The sequence below is a fragment of the Aulonocara sp. 'chitande type north' Nkhata Bay genome, linkage group LG19, assembly GCF_057382095.1.
Source record: "Aulonocara sp. 'chitande type north' Nkhata Bay isolate Kocher_YH1m ecotype deep benthic linkage group LG19, A_spYH_male_GT1.1, whole genome shotgun sequence".
Lineage (NCBI taxonomy): Eukaryota > Metazoa > Chordata > Actinopteri > Cichliformes > Cichlidae > Aulonocara > Aulonocara sp. 'chitande type north' Nkhata Bay.
In genome coordinates this window covers 18,435,228-18,452,289 of record NC_141362.1, presented here as the reverse complement: position 1 = coordinate 18,452,289, position 17,062 = coordinate 18,435,228, and the positions used below count along the sequence as shown (strand labels likewise).

The window sequence follows — 17,062 nt, the reverse complement described above, 5'->3', positions numbered from 1 at the left end:
TGTCTTCACATTAAGTTACTAATGTAAAGATACTGCATTTCCCTGATAGTTTTTAAACAAAGCCCTTACTGTCTTGCTTTTTTAATAAACATCTGTATGTTTACATATATGGAAAGAATACTGACTGATAGACTGAGATGAGTCTTTGTGTTTTTTTGCATACTTGTAAAAGCCAGCAAGTCACATTAGCTGGGAAAAAAGTTTTTAAATCTCTTTTTGATGTTATTGATACAATTGTATGTCTCAGCAATCACTTAAATTGCCAACTGGTTCTCCACCTGGAGGGTCAACTTAACCCAAAATAACTGCCGAGGGGTGTTGCCAACATGAAGACACTTACAAATGGACTTCCTTGATATCAGATTAAAGACTAAACAACTAAAAGATGCTAACTTGAAACTGATACAGCAACACAAAGCCGGGCTGTGACTGCAACTTTTTAACTAGATTTTTACCATATGCAAGAACACAGAGGAAACTGTCGAAAGGTTGCGTGGGGAGAGCAACCTAATAACCTGCGTGAGTCAGGTCAAATGCATCCATATCCTTAGTCAACCAATCCAGACATCTGACTGTGCTGTTTATATGTCTGCTAATGGCAAAGATAATTCAAAGCACTTGTGGGAGTCCATAAATAGCTTCTATTGTGATTAAGACCAGTGATGGTAGGAACGAAACTGAGACAGGACAGGGTTCGACAAGGAGAGGAAGAATCTTGTTCACATAACAATAACAACAGCATGACTTGCATTTGATGACAGGAAATTCCAAGTAAATTCCATCTTGTGTGCTGTTTTTCTGTGTTGAATGTCAGAGCGGGCAGGGGGTAAAGCTCTGTAAGACACAGTGTGTATTTAGAGGAGTCTTAAAGAAGCAAGAAACTGCAGTTTATCACTGAGGTACCATTCTGCACTGTGGGAGATGACAAAATGGTCTATAAAGTCAACAAATAGGGTTATTTCATGAATGCATGATCATTTTTTAAATTAAAGCCCGATATGAGATAATCCTATTTTTTCCAGTTATTTCATTTTCATTGACTTCTATTCTATTTAGCTGTTTTTCTTCTTTTTTTATCGTAGTTACTTTATCTAAGCCTTAATACTTACTACTACTATCCATTAAAAAATGGTATCAAAGTACGTTTTTAAATACATGTTTTATTTTTTTTACAAAAATACTCAATAACATTCATGTAGTAAGTGTCTCTTACTGTACACGTACATTGTCTGTGTACTACATAGTTTCACTATGTAGTACACAAATAACAACACATAAAAAATATTCAAATCAGACATGGGTTTATGTGTGTGTCTGAAAAAGGAATTCAGCTGATACTGTGTATCAGTCTTAAAAATCCTACACTGGCTGGGCTCTACTCTGTTCTGCTACTTCAGCTTTATTTTTAAGAAGTTATTGGAATGTATATTAGCTTACTGGATTAGCATTTGACCTCCACTTAAGGTAACCTTACTCTAGGTTGTTACAGGCTACACGATTTGAGTTTCCTTGGCTTCTAAAGTACCTGAGCCGGAAAAGGTAATTGCTAATTAATCCAAGGGAACTGAATAGTGCAGGTAAAATAATTAGCTCTGCTGATAAATGCCTTGTTCTATGAATGCTGTCTTCAATATTGGAGTCAAAATAAAAATGAATCAGCTACAGTTTACAGTGAAGCTCTGTACTGTGGCTTGAAAATGCTCTCACATTCATGATGGCACAGTGTGCCATCTTGCCTGCCAGTTCCATCCACTTAGTGGTTTAAGTATGCAAAGCATGCCAAAAATCACAGACACCCTTCATTTACATCTTAAGCCCTACTCACTTCCTGTCAACAAGGCCCTCTGAAGCATGTGTGGTCTCAGTGTGCAGAGAGGAACACTGCACAGGACAGGTGGACAGCGATGGCTGCGGTTTCGAAGTTAGCTGTATGCTATATACTGCATACTTGTACATCAGCGCAATGGTAAAACGACAACAAAGTTTACTTGGACACGATGAAGTTATGAATACCAGATAGATGCCAAGTTACAACTATCTAACTGCCCCCTTGTTGACCGCCATTGCAATATAAATGCTATATAGCTTTGCTTTGTACCATTAAGTGATTAACACCTAGTTCATACTCGCTACTGTCACTTTCACAAACAGCAGCATGCACCAAATGTGACATCAAACGAAGAATAAGGGTCAGTGTGAAAGAGAATGTGTTGGCTGATACTCTGTCTAGAGCACTTTCTCCTTGAATTAAACATTTTGGGGGTAATGTTAATTCTTGGGAAAGGGGGTGTTATGACTGTGATCGTAATCATATGTAAATTTGAGTGTGCAGGTGCTCCTCCGTGATTGGTGCATCCAGGGTGGATGGCTCGCACCGATTGGCTGAGGACCGGGAGGCAGCGGATAAGAAGAGACTGCCAGGGACTGCCAGGTCATTCATCCTCGGCCCAACCCAACCGGCAGACCGTTCACTGTGTCACTATGTTGGTTAATGTAAGAGCATGTAGGGGTGGACCGCCTTTTTGTTCGATCAGTTTTCTCCTGTTTTTGTTAGGCAGGGAGGAAAGTGATTGTCGTTTGGTTTAGTTCTTTTGAGTAGGTAAGTTGTGTTTATTCCTGAGATAGGCTACCTTTTGTTTGTTGTTTTGGCATTGGGTTCACCCTGAAGTTATGATATGCTGCCTTCCTTTGTTTAACTGCACTCATTGTAAATAAATCACTGTCACAAAATATTAAGTGTGTGACGTGCTGCTTGGGGTTGGACGGGGATGGATCACCCTTTATGTTGTGGTCTGGCCGTGCCTAGACGGGCCATAACAGTCAGTTTTTTACCAGCGTTACAATGATTTCTCAGCACAGAGACACAGAAATTCTTGAGTAGACAGAATTTCTGACAGTGGCGCTACAACAGCTTGAAAAGATGACAATTAAAAAACTGATCCTTGCTGGCAATCAGCATTTTCATATGATTTTATAGCAATAGATAAGCAAGTTGTTGTAACGTAGCGACACTACATTAACCTGATGGTTTAGTTATTTCACAATATTAGCAGATAAAATCATTTGAAAATGGTCAATTCAGCCAACTTTATCCATTCAAGGAAGTGTTTTGCTTTGTGAGATAACTTGAAATTTGTGTGTGTTAGCAGGCGATCTACTGTTGGTTAAGATTTGGTAAAAGAAAAACAGTGTGGGATTGGATTTGTTCCAAAAAAACAAACAATCCCTCCATGAAGTGAATATCCTGCTGATGTCTTCTCACTTACAGTGCCATTTTTTATTTTACAATCTGTAAATAACATAGCAAAATTATACATTAAAATAATTACCTAATGGACACTTAACAACTTTCTTTAGAGTGCCACGTCCACTTAAAGTTTACCTGTCTGCAACTGGTTTGGCGATGTTTTCAAATATCTCTTCTTGTTTGGCGACCTGATCGAACACTTTCTGGAACCTGGAAAAAGGTGAGAGGTAAAAAAGGTGGTACGGCCATGATAAACTTGGCATAACAGGTATTTAACCCCGGGGTATTTAACCCCAGGTGTTTAACCCCGAGTCTAATATAGGCAGAGTTGTGAAAAAACTATTTGTCTTCCTGAGTTCTAAGTAAGGGGTAGACAATTATCCAAACCTTTGTTAGATCATAAATTAACTCTGATTAATCACAGTTTTTGGGAAAGTTGAATTCAATTTCATTAACCACTCACAGGCCTGATTACTGCCCGACTTGTTGAATTAAGAAATCACTTTAATAGAAGTTGTCTGACAGTGAAGTAGGCTATCTATAAGTTGGAAGAAAACTTAAAACAGATGAACCTTCCCAGGATTGGCCCTCCTACCAAAATTACTCAAAATCGATGACTCACCCAGGTGGTCACAAAAGAACCCAGATCATTAATATAAGAACTGCAGGCCTCACTTGTCTGAGTTAAGGTCATGATTCAACAATAAGAAAGAGACTGTGCAAAAATGGCCTCCATGAAAAACTACTGCTGACCACAAAGGACACAAAGACTCGTCTCACATTTGCCAAAGCACATCCTGATGATCCCCGAGACTTTTGGAAAAACATTTTGTGGACTGACGAGACAAATGCCAAACCTTTTGTGCTGTTACTTCTGATGTAAAACGAACACACAATTTTATAAAAAGAACTGCTGCTTTGTTGCTTCTCGACGACTTGCCATAATTGGTGAAACCTTGAATTCCGTGCCCTGAAGCAAACAGGCACAGGTACATTCGGAGAGCTTTTTCTCTCTTAATAAATGAAACCAGCATTTTGTATATATACTGTTGACTAATATATATATAAAAAAATCTAAAATATGTAAATGTGACAACAGGAAAACAAACACAAGAAAGCAGGAACTTGTGCTGTATATGTTGCTGGTATATCTGGGGTCATGTACCCACAGCAGAACTGAATAAGCACAAAAAGCAGCAAGAATTTAGTTTCCTGAGTGGAAGAGGAGGAGTTTGGTCATTCTGTTTTCTAAAGTAGTCACAGCCCGTCATGTTTTATCCCACAGTAAGATGAGAGAGATGAAGCGAGGAATCCGCCCAGGAAGGTTGTTAAATGTGGAAATTTTATTTCTATAAGGGCACAAGGGAACCTCCACAGGTTATTATAAGACTGTGTGGTTTTCAAGGCTTCTGAGTGTCCAGTGCTGTCTGACTCCCCAACTGTGAATTTAGGGCTTGGAAGCGTGGCATGAGCCCTGCCCAGAGGGTATATAAGGCTGCAGCTTTCACTACCAGCATTAAACAGATGTTCTGGCTCTTCACTGACAGGACTGGGGGATGAATTATTCACGGGAAAGTTCTTGTGCAACATTAAGAGCTTGAATTCTGTGTGTTGTCTTTATTCACACGATCTATTTCAATTTTTTTTTTTCTTGGACATTTTTAATGTCATGCCCTTATTTCAGACTGTAGCTAATTTGACTTTTATTACAGACACAACCAAGCAGTAACGTCCACGTTTAAAAATGAAGCCACTGTGGAAATGACAAACTCTCCAGGTCTTCTAATATCCCCTTGAGGCTGAACCCCATAGACTCCAGTGTTAAATTGCCAGCGTTATAGCAGCAATAAACTCTCTTTGTCATAGCTTTAATGTTTTTTTTTTTAGAAGTAGATATGTACTTTTGCCCCTACTGTTATTTTCCATTGGGCTGCCTCTACCGATGGATCTGCATATTTGATTTGGTACAGATTTTATGGTATTGAAAACGGGGGTCTTTACGGTAATGGGTTAACCACTGTAACATGCAACCACTAGTTCTTTTAAAAAAAAATTATATAACTCTTAAAGCCCAAATTTGCAGTATTAGGAGCTAAAAGGTCAATATGACCATAGACTGCATATGAAAGAGTCATGTATGACTGACAAGTCGCTATTCTATGAGCACAAAGTGCGCCTATTTTTGCAAAGGGTGAGCAGATTCGCCCCTCCTTTGTCACATCCAGTTTCAAAGCACAAAGATAGGTGATGTCAGGGTGGCTACATTCATTTTTTTTTTTTAGCTCGCTAAGCTTCAGTGAACTGACCTCTCAATTTGTGCTATTTGTGCTGGTTGTACCTTTTAATCCAATTACATGACAAATAACATGGGTTGCATTTGTTACTCAGGGCACACTTGGATTTTACTTATCACTAAGTAGCAGGATTCTGTGTCTATAAATGCAGCTTGCTAAACAAGCTATCTAGCTTTTGTTTGATAACTTAGCACTTCACCGATTCTTGTTCAAAGAAAGACCCTACAACAATACCATTTGATCTCTGGCTGTCACATACCTGAAGTTGTAGCACTCTCTCTTGTTGTTAACAAAGCCATCAGCCAGGTCCTTGGGCACAAAAAACTCCAGAGAGGAACCTGTCTGGTTCTCATTGTCCACAGAGTACACCTGAGGGAGCCAAAGACAACAGCAGAGTCAGTTTTATATAGCAGAGGAAGGCCTAAAGACTTCTATATCATACCACAGGACTATGCAGACGGATTATAAGCACAGGCAGTTATGTTCCAGCTCAGTAGCCACACAGGAATTCGTAGTCTTCTATATGTTTCAGTGTGCATGCTGTTACGGTATGTGGAGCCATACATGCGGCCCAAGTTAAACACAAAGACAATATATCATGTTAGGTCTAAAATATACGTTTAGACGTTTTGTGGCTTGGGTACTGCGAGCCCTGAAAATAAAAGGGTGGAGTTTATGGCGCTCATATCCTGTGGAAACAAATAGAACTGAACAAGCAATCACGATCAGCGTATAGTGTTGGCAAGCCCTGCAAAATCACCTCTACTAACTGAAGCTGAAGCCAAAGCGAGGAGGCGAGGAAAAACGGCATAACATTAAACCAATATAGAGTATTGAAAGTGAGGTCAGTCAGGTCAGCCTAAACACTCCTACCATTCGCTTTTCAGCTTCAAGCTTCAACATATGTTCTGGCATATGTTTCCAATGGACACTGATGCAATTACAAGTCCCTGAGGTTGCAGGAATAAAAGATAAGACCTAAATAACTGGATTGTTTTTCACTGTCACTCCGCCTGCAGTACTGCCTCTTCCATGTGCCAAACCTCAAAAAGCCCCCAGGAGGTAGCTGTTCTCATTTCACTGTGGGTGCCACAGAAAACCTTAAAGAAATAGGCTTATTTGTTTCCACCAGCTGCTGTGCTCACACAATAAAACAAGGAGAAGAAAATGATTTTCCCAGGAGTGCAATGACTATCATTTCCTATTTTTTTAATTAGTTAAACATTTTCTGTTAATTTTTCTCTCTCGCGCGCGCGCGCGCTCTCTATCTATCTATCTATCTATCTATCTATCTATCTATCTATCTATCTATCTATCTATCTATCTATCTATCTATATGTGTGGCATTCATCTCACAGCAGGTGTGTACTTTATTGCAAAATAATTCCAAGTGAGTTGGCTGATTATACCTTTTGGCTCATAATTTCATGTTTCATCATGCTGAGTCTGAAGCTCTCTGCAAAAAGATTATAAAGATATTACATCATTACTTAGAATGATTGTAATAATTAGTTTTTATACCCATACCAACTAGTGTGTTTTGTGGACTTGGAGAGGGCTTTTGAGGGTATCGTGCAGAGGGTATCAGTCTCTGTAATCTCAGGATCAACGACCTCCAGTTTGCACTGGGGCAGTTTGTTGTTTCAGTTATTTCTGTGCATTATGTTCACATCCATATTGTTATATAGCGCTGAACTAATCTAAACCACAAACTTTAGACATACTGTTTCATTAGTTCCAAATATTAAACATACAATATTTGGATATTCTGTTTCACAGCTAGAACTCCAATCACTGAATCCTCTTCTATTTGTTGTTTTTATTTAGTTGTTTATGCTGCAAGTCTAGTGTACGTGTTGTAGACTTTTATTGTGAAAGGCAAGACCAGGAAGAAGCCCTCTTGCACATGTATAGAACAAATAGGATTTCCGGTAGGAATAGGGCTGCAACAGGCCCACAAGCTTCAGGTGTTTCTGCAACCTTTGCTATGAGGCCTCATATGCTCAGGGACTTCCATCAGGGCACCACCTGGTACTGTTCACCACCTGATAAAGGGTTGCTGAGGCCCTAGAGAGGCTGGTGTGGATGGCACAGCACAGCAGTGAGCGCACGCTGCCTGACCTGCACCCAGCTGTGCCTCAGGAAGTCACTGAGAGGCACAAAGGACTCAACTCATCCAAACAGCAGCCTGTTGTCCTCCCAGTGCCCTCCGGCAGGGGATTCAAGATCCATAAATCACGTGGGAACAGAGTGATGATCGGTTTTATCCCCACCCCACAAGACTAGTCAATAAAAGACAAACACAAACATACACACAGACAAGTGCAACCTAACTTCTGGGTACTAATTCCTTTTATAAAACATAATCATTATTATATATTCATCTATTTTGTGAGAAAATCAAAAAAAACCTTGTGTTTTCTTTATTAAATTTGACTAGTGAGTCCATGCAATTCAAGGTTATTATGGTGAACTAAAACTAAAAAGAAGTGTAAAAAACTTTCTGGTTCACTGCACCAGGAATACAAAAGTATTATCTTGAATAATTCATGATTTCACTGCTACTTTTACACTTCCAGAGCCATCCAGAGAGCCGAACTGGACCCTTTGGGCCTATTGCGGTGCCAGCTAGAAAGTTAAAACCAGCTCTAGTATTAAACAAGTTGTTTGAAACATAAAGATGTAAAAATCGTATTACTGTTGAAGTTTAGTGTCTTTCCTGCTGCGTTATCTGAATTGTAATGTGCATCTAATGTCAGCAGACTTAATGAATTCAAGAAACTGAAATATACTCTTGAAATTGAATCCACTGTTTTAAAAAGGGTTTTTGTGTGACTACACGTGGAAGCTTGATCAGTCTCTATACAGTAACAAAATCTTGTTTATGTTTTTTTAAACATTTTTAAAAAATAATAAATAAGGCCTTTTCCAGATTTCATTATACATAACAAATCAACCACATACATGTGGTTGATTTGTCCACGGTGCACAGTCTCATGTCTATAACAGTTTTTCTACTATCTTGCATCCAAAATTTTGAATTTCTTAACACTCAGCAGCTTCATAGATCTATATGTATGTAATTACACACACACAGTCCTTTTGCCTTACATAGAGAAGATTAGACCTAAAGATAAAATACTATCTATTTTTACACCTGACAGAGGTGAACTGTTACACAGAGCATTTGAGTCATATCACTGGATTAAGGATTAAACTACTCCCCAAATATGTTACTAAACTTACCCAGCGAGTTTTTTCTTCTTTCTTTGTATCTATCCACCTTAGTGGCGTCTCTGATTTCCTTTAGTTTGCCTGCTGTGTGCAGTAACAACACTGTCGCTCAGTTGTTCTCCAGGTCTCTCAGACTGTTTTGTTTCTTTTCTGGTTCATTTATTGGACTCTACTCCACTAATATAAAAGTAATATATAGATTTAGGTTAGTGCAAAACAAGTGTAGTAGATAAGACTTGATGATCTAATGTAAGGCCTTGTTTAAGCAAAAGAATCTAGCACAGTAGTGTTGGACTAAATGTTACTGTGAGGCACTTACCGCCACATTTTTCTTGGTGGGTTTAATGCGAGCGAATATCTGAATCGTCTCTTTCACCATTTTCCCCCCGGTAAAATGAAACTAAACCGGTTTGTTTTCCTCACAGCCAGATAGCTATCTGGCTAACGTTAGCATCACGGTCCTGCTGGCAGGAGTTTGTTGTATCTGGTTGCTAGGCAACTGTGTTCCGCCAACAAAGATCATTTGTTGATGTCAAGATGCCCCCTTGAAGTAAATTTCGCAGACTAGCAGTTTTAATTAATTTCACTTTGAAACAGTTTACATTTTTGAATCAGTAACACAATATGTAATTCTTGGTCTTTTCAGATAGTTATACAGGAAGTGCAACCACAAAACAAAGAGTCAGGCGGCTAAGAATAGGTGTTATTGTAGCGCACAGTGTGGTGGATGAATATATTAGGTGGCACAGTCACAGGTAAAAACAAACAGGGATTCACAGCTGTGCCATTTTGCTCTGATGCTTCTTATTCTCCTCTAAGAATGCATTTTGTATATACAAGACAAAAGGTCGGCGCAGGTTCAATGACTCATTCAGTGGGCATACTGACAGAATTGTATTCAGCACTGTTGGCACTCCCCACACATAAGGCCGACGGCTCTTAGTCACAATGCAAATAGGTGTGACCACAGTTGCCCAGTCTGGCAGTTATAGATTTATAAAGAGGAAATAGGAAGTAATCATAAAGCTGCATTGCAGTTTTTTACTTTACACATAAACAAAACATGACCAGAAGTAGCAGCAAATCATAGCATTTTACTAACTTTTCTTTGATCCACCACAGACCAGATTCTTTCGGAAATGAAAGATCAGAGAAACCAGAGTGTGTTAAAATGAGAAATGTGAACAACCACACTGCTGCAGTTTTCCCACTGTGTGTTTTCAGCTACAAAGAAGTCAAATGCAGTTGCTATACCTGGTGTGTATAGCAGTCTATTCAGGCACAGATATTATACTACATCTCTTTATGTAAGCTTTGCAGGTTAACTTTTATTGCTGTGGTTGGAATTTTTTGCTTGATGTATTGTTAGTGACTGTGAATAAGTACGAGATCTTCTCTCTAATGGAAACACAGATTTGCTTATCAGCTGGTTTTCACTATGCTGCGGGTCTCTCTGAGAAAATGGGTTTGAGATGGGTTGATGGTCGCTGAGCAGCTGTCTCGGGTTCCAGTCTATATGTGTCCTTCTGTTTGTGGTATTTCACCCAAAAGCTGCACACCAGGCGGGCTATCAGAGACTTGTGGTAAAGCAGGATTAAATGAGATCATTTCAGATTTAACCAATGGTTTTTAGTGTTAAAAAAGTGGTCTTTTATTTATCAGGTTAGAGATCAACAAAATCACCGCCTACAGATCAGTCAGATCTCTGGAAATAGTGAAACCCCTGTACATGAATCATATGAGGGTCTAAAGTATTTGTCTTTTATCTTGGTAGTAACTTTATCCCTGTTTTTTTCCTGCTGACTGCAAACCAAAAAACTGTGTTGCTCTATAAGCATTAATATATAATCCTAATCAATGATACTGATTTATACTTGCACACCTTATATCCAGTTTGCACAGAGTATATATTTAGGCTTGAATTTTTATTATTCTTTTTACTGTCTTTTAGAAAACAAAAAAGAAAACAAATAAAACAACAACAACAAAGCTGGAGCTGAAAGAATAAAAACATGCCTATTTATCTCTAAATATTGATTTAAGCAATTTGTCAGATTCTCTGATGACAGGGCTGTTCACTTGTAAAGTACAGCTGGTATTTTCCACCTCACTTCAAATAGGCTAAACTTTATTAATATGGTAGGGCTTACTGATATAGTAGAACCTTTCCAGCTTTACTGGAAATGCACACACATACTGTATTCATGAAGGGCTTTTAATGCCTTTCCCTTCACACACTCGCACTCTGCTGCTTTGTCTCCAGCGTTTGAATTCCTTTCAGACTGTATTGTGTGTTTAACCTGTTCATACTTTTCTGAGATCTTCCTTTGTAAAAACTGCTGCTCTGCCAGTAGACCTGTCCGTGCTTATGATTGGTTACATACTTCTGACTCTGCCTCTTTCACGTAGGAAACTATGGATTGACTTGTTGAGTTGATAGACACCTTCACGTGACCTCTTAGCCTGATTTCTTATTTGTGAAGCCAAATATGGAAAAAAGAAAAAAAAATTGCTGAACTTGTTTCATAGTACAAAGTCCGGGTAATTCAGTGAGATCTGATGGATATCCTAGTGAGGGTATACACTATACTCCCAAAAGTATTCACTCACCCATCCAAATCATTGAATTCAGGTGTTCCAATTCTTGGTTGTAGGTGTGTAAAATCATGCACCTAGGCATACAGACTGCTTCTACAAATATTTGTGAAAGAATTCTAGTGTGGTAATGACCACGTCTCAGCTGTGAAGTGATTGAGCATATAAAATCACAGAGTGGGGTCAGCGGATGCGCATGTTGTGCAGAGGTTGACAACTTTCTGCAGAGTCAATCGCTATAGACCTCCAAACTTCATATGGCCTTGAAATAAGCTCAAGAACAGTGCGCAGAGAGCTTCATCGATTGGTTTCCATGGCCAAACATTTGCATCCAAGCTTTACAGCACCAAGCACAACAGAAAGTGTCAGATGCAGTGGGGTAAAGCATGCCAGGACTGCACTCCAGAGCAGTGGAGATGTGTCCTCTGCACTGATGAATCGCGCTTCTTTCTCTGGAAATCTGATGGACGAGTCTGGGTTTGGTGGTTTCCAGGTAGACGGTACTTATTAGTCCGAATTCTGGTATGTTGTGGGGTTGTTTTTCAGGAGTTGGACTTGGCCCCTTTGTTTCAGTGAAAGAAACTCTCAATGCTTTAGCATACCAAAACAATTTGAACAACTTCATGCCCCCAACTTTGTGGGAAATGTTTGTGGATGTCCCCTTCCTTTTCCAACATGACTGCGCATCAGTACACAAAGCAAAGTCCATAGAGACACGAATGAGCAAGTTTGATGTGGAAGAATTTGACTGGCCAGCACAGAGTCCTGACCTCGACCTGACAGAACACTTTTAGGATAAATTAGAGTTGAGAATGCGAGCCAGGACTTCTTGTCCAACATCAATATCTGACCTCACAAATGCACTTCTGGAAAAATAGTCAAAAATTCAAACACACTCCTGAAGCTGGTGGAAAGCCCTACATATATTAAACTCTATGAATTAAGCCTAGGATGTAATTTAAGTTCATATGTGTGTGAAGGCAGACAAGCAAATACTTTTGGAAGTATACGGGGCGATCGTGGCTCAAGAGTTGGGCGTTCGCCTTGTAATCGGAAGGTTGCCGGTTCGAGCCCCGGCTTGGACAGTCTCGGTCGTTGTGTCCTTGGGCAAGACACTTCACCCGTCCTTAGGGACTAGTAAAGCGCTATATAAATACAGGCCATTTACCATATACCTTTAAATGAGCTTTGCTCAGAGAATGTAGTGGCATTTCTGGGTCTCATTTCCTTCTCATCTTATTTTTGTGGTAGAATTTGAACTTGTGGATGCAGCAACGAACTGTGTTCACTAATGATGGTTTTTAGATGTGTTCCTAAGCCAGGTACTTTCATCTGCTCCATTGTTTCCTGAGGGGTTGCCTCAACAGATGGATCCACATGTTTAATTTGGCACAGATTTTATGCTGGATGCCTTTTTTGATGTTACCCTACCATTTACACTTAATTTAGGACCGGCACCAGGAATACACAAGCTTGTGTCCTCCTGAGGGTGGATTTAGCATGTAAGGCAAATCTTTCAACCAGTGATTTCCACAACAGTCACATCTTCTTCTTTTTTTTTTTAATTCAGCAGCTTGTCCCAATTGTGTGCAGAGATTTCTCCAGATTCTCTGAAACTTTTCACAAGATTATGAACCCTAAATGTTGGAATCTCTATTACATAACCTGATAATATCATTCCTGAATATTCAAATAACTTCATAGTTACTTCTGAAAGACTCAGCCTACATGAGGTGCTGCATTATTCAAAGCCTAATCCACAACTCTTTTAGTACTATGTAGCATTTCCAGTCTTTTATTTACACCTCTCCTGACTTTTTCCTTTTCAAAAGCAATAATATTTTTCATTTCAACGTGTTTTTAAATGTAAATCATTGCATTTATGTCATGGTCCAGAGTCTGTGACTCCGTGTTTATGTTTAGTTTATTGGTATTCTGTGGTTTTGGGTACCTTGGGTGTTTATACTCTTCTGTTTCATGGTTCATGTTCTGTGTCCCCCAGTCTGTGTTAAGTTGGTGTGTTATGTCATTACGTGTATGTGTTTCCTGTTTTACTTTGTAGGTCCGTGTCTGTTCTCAGTGTGTTCAGTTTACTTTTCCCCTGTCTCGTCAGGTCGGATTACTCCCAGCTGTGCCCTCCTTTTGTGTCTCATCTCCTCGTTATCCTTCTGTGTATTTTAACCTCATGTCTGCCTCTGTTAGTTGCTGGTTTGTCTGCGTTATTTCCCCGCCGCCATTCTGTGTTTATTCCTCCGGCTTCCTGGTCATTCTCCCTGCAAGGTACCCTCGTTCGTGTTCTGGTTTTGTGTTTAGTTTAGTTTTCCCAGGTTAGAGTTTTTACCGTTCTGTTTCTCGTCACCCTTTTTTGTTGTACTTCTCTGGTTGTAAATAAAGCTCACCCTCCACTTAAGCAGTCTGCATGTTGGGTCCGTTATTAATCCACACGGCCTGCCTCGGCACCCCGTGACAATTTAGCTCTTATTAGAATCTCACCCAGCAATTTATTTGGAAGCTGGGTCATAAGTATACATATACTCCAAGATGGCGCGGCCACGTCCAGACGCCTTCCTGACCGCTCCGCTCCGACTATCCACTTTTCTTGTTTTTTACTTATTTTTTGCTCTGGTTTACATCCCAAAATCCTCTAGTCTTATAGTATACGACAGCGGATCACTTGTAAACATCGGTGCCAAGGTTGCACATCTAATCTTGGACACTTTTAAACCTGACCCTTCCTGGCCGCCAGAGATTCTACGCGGCGCGGAGAACAACAAAGGATGGGCCGCTCATCCGAGGCGCAGAACAAAGAAGCGCGCTGGTATTAGGAACAGACTGAGACAGCAGGCGCATCGCGCACCACTGCCCAGTATCCTACTGGCCAATGTACAATCCATGGAGAACAAGCTCGATGACCTAAGAGCAAGGGTCACCTTCCAACGTGACATGAGGGACTGCAACATTCTGTGCTTCACGGAGACATGGCTGACCCCCACCGTGCCGGACCAGGCCGTAACTCCGTCGGATTCATTCTTTGTGCTCCGCGCGGACAGAACGGCAGAGTTGAACAAAACCAAAGGTGGAGGAGTGTGTTTCATGGTAAACAGAAAGTGGTGTGATGCCAGGAGCATTTCTACTCTCTCCAGCGGCTGCTCGCCACATCTGGAGTTCCTGAGCATTAAGTGCCGCCCTTTCTATCTGCCCCGTGAGTTCACCTCAGTCATCGCCACGGCGGTCTACATCCCACCCCAAGCGGACACAGGTATGGCTTTGTCCGAATTACATGATGTGCTGAGCTCGCTTCAAAACAAGGACCCGGGCGCAGCAGGAGACTTTAACAAAGCGAACCTCAGACAAGTCATGGCAAACTTTTACCAGCATGTCTCGTGTCCAACGAGAGGGGATCGGATTTTGGATCACTACTACACGCCATACAAGCAGGGCTACAAAGCTGTCTCACACCCGGCTTTTGGGAAGTCTGACCACAACGCCATCTTCCTCATTCCCCAGTATAAACAAAGCATACGGAGGGAAGACGTGACCACGAAGGAAGTAAAACGGTGGACTGCCCAATCAGAAGCTACGCTACAGGACGCACTCAACGACGTAGACTGGGACATGTTCAGAGCATGCGCAGTCGACATCAACGAGTTTACGGAAGTAGCAGTATGCTTCGTCAATATGCTAGCGGAGGAGATTATCCCCACTGCGAGAGTCACCACATTCCCAAACCAGAAACCGTGGATGGACAGATCGATCCGCACTGCAGTAAATGCCAGGACCGCCTCCTACAACGCGGGTCTCGCCACTGGCGATATGAGCGCCTACAAAGCGGCCTCATACGGCGTGCGGCGCGCGGTGAGAGATGCCAAACGCAGGTACCGGGAACGTGTGGAGTCCCGCTTCCACCAGGGCGACACACGGAGTATGTGGCACGGACTACGCACCATTACGGACTACAAAGCCAGGGACACTGCGCCGATCAACGCCGACTCTGCATTCACCAACGAGCTGAATCGGTTCTACGCCCGTTTCGAGGTTAGCCAGGCGGCTAATGCTATCTACCGCCTGACTACCGAGGACAGTGACGTCATCAGCGAGAGACCGGTGACCAGCATCGCGGAGCATGACGTCCGAGCGGCACTGAGGAGAGTGAACACAAGGAAAGCGGCGGGGCCAGACAGCATCACCGGCCGTCTGCTGCGCTGCTGTGCTGACCAGCTAGCAGGTGTGTTCACTTACATCTTCAACGAGTCCCTGGCGAAGTCTGTGGTCCCCACATGCTTCAAAAGATCCACCATCATCCCTGTGCCCAAGAACAGCAAACCCTCATCCCTGAACGATTACCGGCCAGTTGCACTGACCTCGGTAGTAATGAAGGTGTTTGAGAGGCTGCTGAAGAACATCATCTCCTCCGCCATCCCAGACACCACAGATCCGCTGCAGTTCGCCTACAGATCCAACAGATCCACAGAGGATGCCATCGCCCACGTCCTACACACCACTCTCAGCCACGTGGACAAGAAACAGGGTAACTATGTGCGAATGCTGTTTGTTGATTACAGTTCAGCGTTTAACACAATAGTGCCCTGCAGACTGTTCACAAAGCTGAGGGATCTGGGACTTAACAGCCATCTGTGTGCATGGGTGTTGGACTTCCTCACTGGCAGAACTCAGGTGGTGAGGGTGGGCAGGTGCTTCTCCAACAGCATCACCATCAACACAGGAGCACCTCAGGGATGTGTCCTCTCGCCACTGCTCTACTCCCTCTACACTTCAGACTGTGTGGCCACCCATGGCTCCAACACCATTGTGAAGTTTGCTGACGACACAGTGGTGTTGGGTGCCATCTCCAACAACGATGAGGCGGCCTACATGGATGAAGTGAAGAATCTGGCATCGTGGTGCCAGGACAACCACCTCCAGCTGAACGTCAGCAAGACCAAGGAGCTGGTGGTGGACTTCAGAAGGGGTCAGCACAGAGACTACAAGCCCATTATCATCAATGGAGCTCCAGTGGAGAGGGTGCAGTCCTTCAAGTATCTTGGTGTCCACATCTCCTCAGACCTGACATGGGCTGCCCACATTCAGGTCCAGACCAAAAAGGCTAGGCAGCGCCTGTATCACCTACGACAACTGAGGAAGTTCAGGGTCTCTCCAAAGATCCTCAGGATTTTCTATACAGGCGCTGTGGAGAGCATCCTCACACAGAACATGACATCGTGGTTCGGGAACAGCTGTGTGAAGGACCAAAAAGCTCTCCAGAGAGTGATCCGTACAGCAGAACGCTGCTGCAGGATTGCTCTCCCCCCGCTTCAGGACACCTACACCAGGAGATGCCGGACTAGAGCAGCGCAGATACTGAAGGACCCGTCCCATCCTGGCAACAAACTGTTCCAACTTCTGCAATCTGGTAGAAGGTTCCACATCTTCCGGGCAAGGACAGAGAGACTCAAGAGGAGCTTCTATCCCCAAGCCATCCGTGCCCTAAACACACACACCCGCCCTCTCACATCATCTATAATTGACTGAGACAGGACTCTTCCAGACACTAAACCAAGGCTCAATGTACATTTCAATTCCTTTAATTTTAAATATGTTTATATTGTCTATCCTGTAAAATAGTCAGATATCTATTCATATTAATGTACAGAATTCACCTGCTTGCTGCTACTACTGCACATTCACCCAGTGT

General features: G+C 42.0%; 1 protein-coding gene across 8 annotated transcripts in view; it reads right to left on the bottom strand.

Annotated features, from left to right (window-relative positions):
* The window catches only part of kif6 (kinesin family member 6), a 74,182-nt gene extending 64,924 nt beyond the window's left edge, over positions 1-9,258 (bottom strand). For 4 of the 8 annotated variants that reach the window (XR_015126327.1, XM_086273984.1, XM_086273983.1 and 1 more), the window contains exons 1-3: positions 9,095-9,258; positions 5,801-5,910; positions 3,383-3,457 (exon numbers count right to left, since the gene is read on the bottom strand). Coding sequence is in view for 6 of the 8 variants with exons in the window: in XM_086273984.1 (XP_086130110.1) it covers positions 3,383-3,457; positions 5,801-5,910; positions 9,095-9,154 (245 nt within the window). In the remaining 2 variants the exon portion in view is untranslated. Of the gene's footprint in view, positions 1-3,382; positions 3,458-5,800; positions 5,911-6,950; positions 6,998-8,787; positions 8,953-9,094 lie in introns of those variants that run through there. The other 4 variants (XM_086273985.1, XM_086273986.1, XM_086273989.1 and 1 more) reach the window with 4 other exon arrangements.
* Between the last annotated feature and the right edge of the window lie 7,804 nt (positions 9,259-17,062).